The 10,000-nt window shown below is 48.6% G+C and overlaps 1 protein-coding gene across 1 annotated transcript in view; it reads left to right on the top strand.

Moving 5' to 3' along the window:
* Nucleotides 1-10,000, top strand: part of LOC125029738 (tetraspanin-7-like) — a 54,774-nt gene that overhangs the window by 7,534 nt on the left and 37,240 nt on the right. Inside the window, exon 2 of the mRNA XM_047619849.1 lies at nucleotides 273-375. Coding sequence (XP_047475805.1) covers nucleotides 298-375 — 78 coding nt within the window. The 5' untranslated portion in view covers nucleotides 273-297. The remainder of the gene's footprint in view (nucleotides 1-272; nucleotides 376-10,000) is intronic.

The following is a 10,000-nucleotide window of genomic DNA, read 5'->3' as shown; positions in this document are numbered from 1 at the left end:
GCTTTGTATCCAATATATGTATGCATATGTAAATATCTGTACACAGTTCTAAATTCACAAAATAAACGAGAACACGGATCAAATAACTGATGATATCTGTCAACAGACTTAATAAATAGCAAAACAAAAAAACAACTTAATAAAAAAACACTCAGCAAATAACGAAACACAAGACGAGATTAGAGAAAACAAAAGTGTTACTAAACCAACACTAATATTACAAAAATTATGTAAATGACTCTTTTCTCTGTTTTCCTCTTTACTCCTAACAGGCTCATCGCAGTTTGAGTCAGCAAGATGGGGAAGCGGCTCCAGACGAGGGCTGCTGTGGCGTGCATGAAGACCTTACTCATGATCTTCAACGTCATCTTTTGGGTGAGTCAATCGAGAGTCAATCGTTCGCAATCGTGGGTCAATCGTGGGTCAGTTGTGGCTGTTCGAGGACTGGTGTGGTGTGGTGAGGTCCAGGTGGGGTTCGTATCGAGTAAAAGCAGGGAGAGAGAGAGGGGAGGGGGGAGGATTGGGATAGAGAGAGGGAGGTAGGGAGATAGAGGGGGATGTAGGGAGATAGAGGGGGGGGGTAGGGATAGAGAGATAGAGGTAGGTAGGTAGGGAGAGAGAGATATAGAGGTGGAGGTTTGAAGAGAGAGATAGTGAGAGAGGTAGGGAGATAGAGAGGGAGGTAGGGAGAGAGAGATAGAGAGAGGTAGGTAGGGAGATAGAGGGGGAGGTAGGGAGAGAGAGATAGAGAGAGGGAGGCAGGAGAGAGGGAGGTAGAAGAGAGGGATAGAGGGAAGTAGGAGAGAGGGAGAGGGAAAGGAAGGTAGTAGAGAGAGAGGGAGGTAGGCAGAGAGAGGGACAGAGATATAAAGAGAGGGAGAGAGATAAAGAGAGAGGGAGATAGAGAGAGAGAGAAATAGAGAATGAAATATAGAAAGACAAAGAGAGAGAGTGGGTGAAGGAAAGAAAAAATACACTTTAGTGATCTTTAATTCTCTTTAAAGATGTATTTCAATGCTCGAAAGGTAGGCATGGCTTAAGTTGGATATTGACCTAACCTTTTGGATACAGCTAATATTTACCATTCGCACACTGCGCATATGGCCTTCACAAATTGTTAACGTGACCTGTTGAGAAGGTCATTGATTTTTTTTCGAAAAACAACGTGAATGAATTATACTTTACGAGTTCATAAACCTTTACCCTGCAATCATAACAAACGTTTTGAGAGAGAGTGAGAGAGGGGGAGAGAAAGTGGGTGAGAGTGAATGAGAAAGTGAATGAGTGTGAGAAAGATAGAGACAGACAGACAAACAGACAGACAGACTGACAGACAGACCGACAGAAAGACTGACATGTAGGTAGACTGATAAGCAAACAGACAGACAAACAGAGAGAGAGAGAGAGAGAGAGAGAGAGAGAGAGAGAGAGAGAGAGAGAGAGAGAGAGAGAGAGAGAGAGAGAGAGAGAGAGAGAGAGAGAGACAGAGAGACTGACAGATACACAAACAGACGGACACTCAAAAAGAGAGAGGGAGAGATTACGTGAAATATGACATTCCTTTCTGTCATGATGATCAATTAGAACTAATTTAAGAATCCTAATTTAACATTCCCTTAGTATCTTTTCTTCTTATAGTTAAACTAAACTAATTAGGAAAAATACAGGAAAAATACAGGAAAAATCCAGCTGGAAAAAAATGAAGTGAAACAAGTAAATATAAAACATGAGTCTCTCTCTATAATATTTTCATACCGGCGAGAATTATATATGATAAAGTATTGGTCATCCATGTTGCCCTTGCTGTAGCATTTAAATTTCATGCAGCTGAAGTATTGAAAAAAGGGGAAAGAAAAATGGGGGAGAGAAGGGAGGGGAAATGATAAACGGGGTGGAAAGGTGTGTATGTATATATATATATATATATATATATATATATATATATATATATATATATATATACATACATGCACACACACACATACATACACACACACACACACACACACACACACACACACACACACACACACACACACACACACACACACACACACACACACACACACACATATATATGCGTGTGTGTGTGTGTGTGTGTGTGTGTGTGTGTGCGTGCGTGTGCGTGTGCGTGTCCGTGTGCGTGTGCGTGTCCGTGTGCGTGTGCGTGTGCGAGACTGAGAGAGAGAGAGAGAACGAGAGAGATGGACAGAGAGAGAGTAAGAGTGAGATCGACAGAGAGAGAGAGAGAGAGAGAGAGATAGAGAGAGAGAGAGAGAGATAGAAAGAGAGAGAGAGAACAAAGAGGCCCAAATGGAAATCTAGTTTACGGGAGACAGGCAAGAGCTGGCAAGAGTGAATACGATATTAACGGGGAAAGGGGGCAAAGAGGGGAAAATGTAGAAGGGGCGATGGGCTGGGCCGAGAGTGTAGCGTTGGAATGAAACTATGGAAGCAGGGAGACGGAAACGAAAAAAAAAAAACGAATCAATCTAGAAAGAGATAAATTTATGGAATTTATTAATAAAAATCGGTAGGAAGAGCAAAGAAAAAAAAAAAGAGGCGGTAAATGAAGAAGAAGAAGAAGAAGAAGAAGAAGAAGAAGAAGAAGAAGAAGAAGAAGAAGAAGAAGAAGAGAAAGACTGATAAGATGATAATGATAAGGAGAAGGAGGAGAAGAAGAAGAAAAAGAGAAAGACTGATAAGATGATAATGATAAGGAGAAGGAGGAGAAGAAGAAGAAAAGGAGGGGGAGGATTATGATAGTGTTGAACAAGAAGAAGGGGAAACGAAAGGACTTAAAGGGGAAAGAAGAAATAAAAAGGAGAAGAAGAACAAGAAGAAGACGAAGAAGGAGAATGAAAGGGTACAAGACAGGGCCTGGCACGCACCTCATCAGTCGAAGGTCAGGAGAATCAGGAAGGTAATGGAAGAGGGGAGAGGAAGCAGAGAGGAGGATGAGGGAATAGAGAGAAAGGGGGGAAGGGGTTGTTGTTGATTAGGAGGGAAGAGAGAGAGAGAGAAAGGAAGAGGAGAAATGGGAAAAGTAGAGGAGATAAAGTAGGAAGGTGAACAAGAGATTCTTCTAATACGCTAATATACAATAATACATGACGTCTTTAGCCTTACAAAATAGAATAAGAGAGATAAAAAAAATAATAAACAAACAAGTCTACTCTTGGAAGAATGACAGACAGGAAAGAGGGAGAAACGGTCAATAATATACTGACCTTGGGAGGGAGAGAGCCACGAGGCAGAAATGCGGGTCGCGTCGCCGGTGTCAGCGACGGAAATATGCGAGCGGGAGATGAGACGAGGTGGCGCGTCCGGCCAAGAAAGCTTTTTTTCCCCTCACTCCTCCTCTTCGGCGACTCGGGAACGCGGATCTGTTTCTGATAGAAGGAACGTACGGAAGTTGAAGGGGATGTGTGGATATGCAGGATTCGGAGAGGCAGAGACAAGAGAGGAGATGCAAGAAATCACGATGGTCATAGTGGTGATGGTGAGGATGATGATGATGGAAACGCGAGCAAATGTCACAGTAAAAAAGAGAGTTCGAAAGCTGTAACGTCGATAGTAAAACCAGTAATGGCAGTTGTAAAACCCCATCTTTCACATCTTTCATTAACTCCTCCAAAGGGCGCCAAAGAGTTGTGAGAGAAAACGAGGAACCCAAAAATACGGAGGGGTAACTCAAGAGGATTCCGCGCCTCCTCGTCGGTCAAGTGAAACTACTCTCTCCCTTGATCATCGGAAGCGTCCTGAGACACGTGCCATCCGCAGACACGATAGTCGTTTCCTCCTTGAGCCGCGAGTGAAGTTATTTACCTATAACGAGAGCGAAGGAGAGCGAGATTTTCTAAGAGCTAACGACGCGTCCAGTCCTTGTGGGTTTTCGGATCGACTCGATGGTGCGTCTCGGAGCTCCTAGGCGGTGCGATTGGCTTGTGGCTGAAGTATGATTCTTGGGGGGAAATGAGCCGTTAAGTTTATGGATTATATAAATGAGTTTCTTGAATAAATGAGAAAAGTTTTAGAGTTCGTTAAGGCTTTGTATAGCTTATATTTTCACTTTTATATGATATCAATGCAGTTAGATGTATAAAACGCGACAGGTTAATTGTTTCATTTTCATTTAACGGGCGACTGAGAGGATTATAGAGCCATTAAGTCTTTAAAATACTCTCATTTCCCGACACGAAATACCTATCGACGCTGTCTGATTGCCTCAAAACCATTAATTACGGAACCAACAGACCGACCTGTTCACTCAAGCTCTTGATCCTCATCACATCCTCAACTTCATCGCCTTTTTTTTAGCCTCGCAACGATCTCTGCCACACACACACACAAGTACACACACACACACACATACATACAAGTACACACACACAAGTACACACACACACACACACACACACACAAGTACACACACCACAATTTTTGGTCACTCACCTGCCTCTATTCCCTTCGCTCTCATCAACTCTCCCTTATACGGCCTGTTAGTTTTCTCATCACAGACGAGGAAGCAACACACCCACTGGGAGTTTTATTTTTTGCCTCTATTTTTCCCCATGTTTCAGTTTTGATTTTGATGTCTTGATTATTTATTCATGTATTCAGAATTACGTGGGAGCTGATGTTTGTAATCGGTATTTCTCTGTTCTCTATCTTTCGCTGTTTGATTTTGTTCTTTCTCCCTGCATTTTTATTTATTTTTTTATGTTTCTCTCATTCTATCTCTCTTTCGTGGTACTCTTTCATTTTTGTGTTGCTCCCTTTCTTTCTCTGTATTCATCTCTCTTTCTATCTTCATGTTTTTAACTTTCTGTCTCTATCTTTCTCGTTTCCTCTCTCTTCTCCTTAGCCCCCCCTCTCCCCATTTCCTGCACCTCCCCCCCCCCCCCCCTCCACTTCCCCTTCCCTCGCCGCTTCCTCTTCCTCTGCAATTCCTTCTCTTCGGCTCTTCCTTCGGGCGTCACTCCCTTCCTCCATTTCTCTCTCGTCTTCTTCCTGTGTAGCCTTTTTGCCCGTTCTGCCTTACGACTCGCTGGGCTCCATTCTGAAATGTTTTTTTATATAGTATATAGTTAAGTGTGTTTGTTGTGTGTGGGTGTTAGTGGTTGTGTGTGTGTGTTTGTGTGTTTGTTTGTTTTAATAAAGACTTTTTTCTTAAGTCATCTTTCGTTGTATCTCTTTCTCCGTCTCTTTAGTGTCTCTTCCTCTCTCTTCGTCTGTGTCTATGCCTCTGTCTCTCTCTCTCTTCTCTCTCTCGTCTCTCACTCTCCTCTCGTCTCCTCATCTCTCTACTTCTCTCCTCTCTCTTCTCTCTCTCTCTCTCTCTCTCTCTCTCTCTCTCTCTCTCACTCTCTCTCTCTCTATCTCTCTCACTCTATCTCTCCTCTCATCTCTCTCTCTCTCTCTCCTCCTCTCTCTCTCTCTCTCTTTCCCTCACTCCTCCTCCTCTCCAGCACTCTCTCCTCTCTCCCTCACCTCCACTCCACCAATCACACACACACCGCCTCACACACACACTCACCCCACTCACACCACTCCTCCTCACACCAAACCCTACCCCACACCAACACTCACCCCTACACCCACCCACCACCCTCCCACCCACCCACCACCACCACCACCCACCACACCACCCGACACACAACACACCGACCCAGCACAACACACACCCCACCCACACACCACCCCCACGCACCCCCACACCACGCACCCCCACCACCCCACCCACAGCCCACCACCACCACACCACCACCCCACCCACACACACTCCCACCGTCACCCACACTCACCACACTCCACACACATGGCCACATCACAGCCACCACTCACACTGTTATGTCTCCTCAGGGCTGTCACGGTCTCCCTTCACCCTACTTGGGTCTCTCACCCACTCCTCCCCTCTTCGTCTCCCCACTCAACCCTCTCTCCTCCCTCTCCACACTCCACTGTCACTCTCTCTCACTCTCTCCCAGTCTCTCCTCTCTGTCTCTCTCTCTCTCACCTGTCCTCTGTCCTCGATCATCACTCGTCTCCCTCTCCCTCTCCGCTCCCTCTCCTGTCTCTCTATCTCTCCTCTCATCTCCCCTCTCCACCTCTCCTCTCTCTCTTCTCTCGTCCTCCATCACTCTCTCTCTCTCTCCTAACTCTCTCCACTCTCTCCTCCTCCTCTCCCCTCACTCTCATCTCTCTCTCTCTCTCCTCCCTCCTCTCATCCTCTCCCTCCTCTCCCCCACAACTCCTCCGACCTCCCTCTCCCCTCCTCAACCCTCTCCATCTCCCCCTTCTCTACTCACGTCTCTCTCACCCTCACCTCCCACTCTCCCCTCCCACCGCCCACTCCACTCGTCTCTCTCTCTCTCTCACTCCTCTCTCTCTCTCTCTCTCTCTCTCTCAACTCTCTCCTCTCTTTCTCATCCTCTCTTTTCTCCCCCCCTCTCTCACTCTCTCTCTACTCCAACTCATCTCCGACCTCTCTCTCGCTCTTCTCTCCCCTCTCTCTCTCTCATTTCCCACACTCACTTCTCCACTCTCCATCTCCATCTCTCCTCCTCTCTCTCTCCCTCTTCACTCACTCTCCCCCTCGTCATCCTCTCTCTCTCATCATCCGTCCCCCCCTCCTCACCTCCTTCTCTCCACCCTCCACTCCTCTCCCTCTCTCTCTCTCTCACTCTCTCTCTCTCTCTCTCTCCTCCCTCTCTCTTCTCTCTCTCTCCCCCCCCTTTCTCTCTCCTCTCTCTCCTCTCATCTCCTCTCTCTCTCTCTCCTCCCTCCCCTCCCCCCGCCTCTCCCTCCTCCCCCCTCCTCTCCCTCTCCTCTCTCTCACTCTCTCTCTCCTCCTTCTCTCACTCTCTCACCACCTCACTCCCCTCTCCTCTCTCTCCATCTCCTCTCTCTCTCGTCTCTCCTCTCCTCCTTCCCTTTATCTACTCTCTCTATCCTCACTATCTCTCTCTCTCTCTCCTCCCTCCCCTCCTCTCTGTCTCTCTCTCTTTCATTCTCTCTCTCTCCTATCCTTCTCTCTCCCCAACTACTCTCTTTCCTCTCTCTCCCCTCTCTCCCACCTCTCTCCCTCTCCCCTCTCTCCCCCCCCCCCTCCCTCCCGTCCCCCCTCCACCCTCTCTCTCTCCCTCCCCCCCCCCCCCCCCCCCCCCCCCCCCTCCCTCCCCCACTCTCCATTCCTCCATCTCCCTCCCCCCCGCCCCCCCCCCCCCCTCTTTCTCTGCCCTCCCCTCCCCCTCTCTCTCCTCCCTCCCCCCCCCCCCCCCCCCCCTCTCTCTCCCCCCCTTCTCTTCCTCTCTCTATCCCCCCCCCCCTTCTTCTCTCTCATCTTCTCGACCTCTCTCTCCTCTCCCTCTCTCGTCTCTCCTCTCACTCTCTCTCGTCTCTCTTCCTCTCTCTCATCTCCTCCTCTCTCTCTCTCTCCTCTTTCTCTTCTCTTCATCATTCTCTCTCTCTCTCTCTCACTCCTCCTCTACTCCACTTTCTCTCTCATCTCTCCCTTTCCTCTCTCATCTCTCTCTCTCTCTCCTCCGTCTCGACTCTCCTCCTCACCTCTCCTCAACTCTCCCCCCCGACTCTCTCTCTCCCCCTCCTCATCGCTCCCCCCATTCTCTCTCCTCTCTACATCTCTCGCCTCTTTCCCTCCTCTCCTCTCCTCTCTCGTCTCCCCCCCTCTCCCCCCCTCTCCCCCCCCCCCCCTCTCTCCTCTCATCTCTCTCCGTCCCTCTCTCTCTCTCTCTCAATCTCTCCCTCCTCTCCTCTCTCCCTCTCCTCTCTCTCTCTCTCTCTCTCCCTCCTCTTCTCTCTCCTCTCCTCTTCTCACTATCCTCTCTCTCTCCCTCTCTCTCTCTCTTCTCACTCTCCCTCTTTCTCCCCCCCCTCTCCTCTCCTCTCTCTCATCTCTCTCTCCCATCTCATCTCTCTCTCTCTCTCTCTCTCTCTCTCCACTCCTTCTCTCTCTCTCCTCTCTCTCTCTCTCTCTCACTCTCTCCCTCTTCATCCCTCTCTCCTCTCTCTCCCTCCCATCCCTCACTCTCTCCTCTCTTCCCTCCTACTCTCGTCCCTTCTCTCCTTCCTCCCTCCTCTCTCGCCTCTCTCTCTCTTCCTCTCTCACCTCCTCTTCTCTCTCTCTCACCTCTCTCTCCCTCCTCCTCTTCACCCCCCCCCCTCTCTCTCTCTACTCTCTCTCTCTCCTCCTCATCCCTCCTCCGATCTCACTCTCTTCTCCACCTCCTCCCTCTCTCCTCATCTCCCTCTCACCTCCCCACCCCCCCCCTCTCTCTCTCTCTCCTCACTCTTCATCACTCGCTCCCTCTTCTCCCCTCTCTCTCTCCTCTCTCTCTCTCTCTCTCTCTCACTCTCTCATCCTCTCCTCTCTCTCTCTCTCTCTCCTCGCTCTCTCCGCCCTCTCTCTCCTCTCCAATCTCCTCTCTCCGCCCCCCCTCACTCTCCTCCTTCTCCCATCCTCTCTCTCTCCCTCTCCTCTCCCTCCTCTCTCACTCTCTCCCTCTCTCTCCCACCACTCCTCTCGCTCTCTCTCTCTCTCTCCTCTCCCAATCCTCTCTCTCTCTCCTCGTCCATCTTTCTCTCTCCTCTCTTCTCCTCTCCTTTCTCTCCCTCTCTCCATCTCCTCCCGCCTCCTCCCTCCATCTCTCTCTCCTCCTCTCCTCCTCTCCCCCCTCTCTCCGTCACGCTCTCCCCCCCCCCCTCTCTCCTCTCTCTCTCTCCCCACCTCTCTCTCTCTCTCTCGCACTCCCTCATCTTCGCTCTCCCTCTCGTCTCTCTCTCTCCTCTCGCTCTCTCATCTCTCTCTTCTCTCTCTTTCGCTCCTGCCCCCCCACCACTTTTTATGACAACCTCCTTCTCCCCTATTTCCCCTCCCTCTATCCCCCTTCGGAGTCAAACACGTGCCACAACATGCTACAGCAGCACGCCCCGCCCCTCCCTTCCCTTACCTTCCCCTACCTCCCCCTCACTCCCCCTCTTTCCCCTTGTCTCCCGACCCATTCCGCGCCCCCCCCCTTCCCCCTCACGTCGCTCCTCCTCATGAACGCCTTCCTTATTTAAGGCCTTCCTCTCATGCGAAGGTTTATGCTGTGAGGAGTGAGTGTGTGTGGTGTTGTGGTGGATGGGGTTGTTGTGTGTTTGTGTGTAAGTACGTGGGTAATTAAACACGTTGGGGTCATTATAGCCGGTATTACTATGATTTATTTTGCATCATCCTGACCCATTATGACTCCTCGGCCTTCATCATCCTGGAAAGTCACAATACTTTACAAAAGCCCGACATATTTTCCGTAGGGTATTGCCTCATCCCAAAATAAATGAAGAATAGAAACACTCGTGCGCGTTAATGATAGTTCATAAACAGGGGTTATTGGCTTACAGGTCAAGGCAGTTAGTTGTCAGGCAACACCATGACACCCCCTGGAATGCAACCTGGAAATAGCGATGGCTTCATTAGTCTTGCAATATCGTATGGTCACCTTTTGCCCGGACAAACAACAAATAAACTTATACCTTAAGCAATAGCACTAAACAGTATTTTTGGTTTTGTGTATACAAAGTATATAAACAGAAGACCGAAAACACACGCCATGTATCTAAACAAGCAAATATACAGATGTAAACAGACAAAAATACAGGACATGTATATACCACAGATAGAGATACCTACCTTGCACTGTATATACGCAAAGATGCACGCCATGTATCAGCACAAGCAAAGATACACAGAGATACACGTAGTTACAAGCACAGAGAAAGTTACATCCTAAGTCTCTACACATGCATTCATATCTACAATGGTACACACGTGCTCACAGGAGAATACGTGCGCGTTCATTGCATACGCATGAATGCAATGCCTTTCCCCCTGTCGTTTCTGTTAAGACAAGACTAGGTTTATGCATTTCTCCAAGAAAAAAGAAAACGGGTTTTGTTGTTGTTGATGATGAACATTTCCATTCACCATATTCGACAT

The sequence above is a fragment of the Penaeus chinensis genome, chromosome 10 (genome assembly GCF_019202785.1).
Source record: "Penaeus chinensis breed Huanghai No. 1 chromosome 10, ASM1920278v2, whole genome shotgun sequence".
Lineage (NCBI taxonomy): Eukaryota > Metazoa > Arthropoda > Malacostraca > Decapoda > Penaeidae > Penaeus > Penaeus chinensis.
The sequence above is the reverse complement of the archived record's forward strand: the minus strand, read 5'-3'. Positions and strand labels throughout refer to the sequence as shown.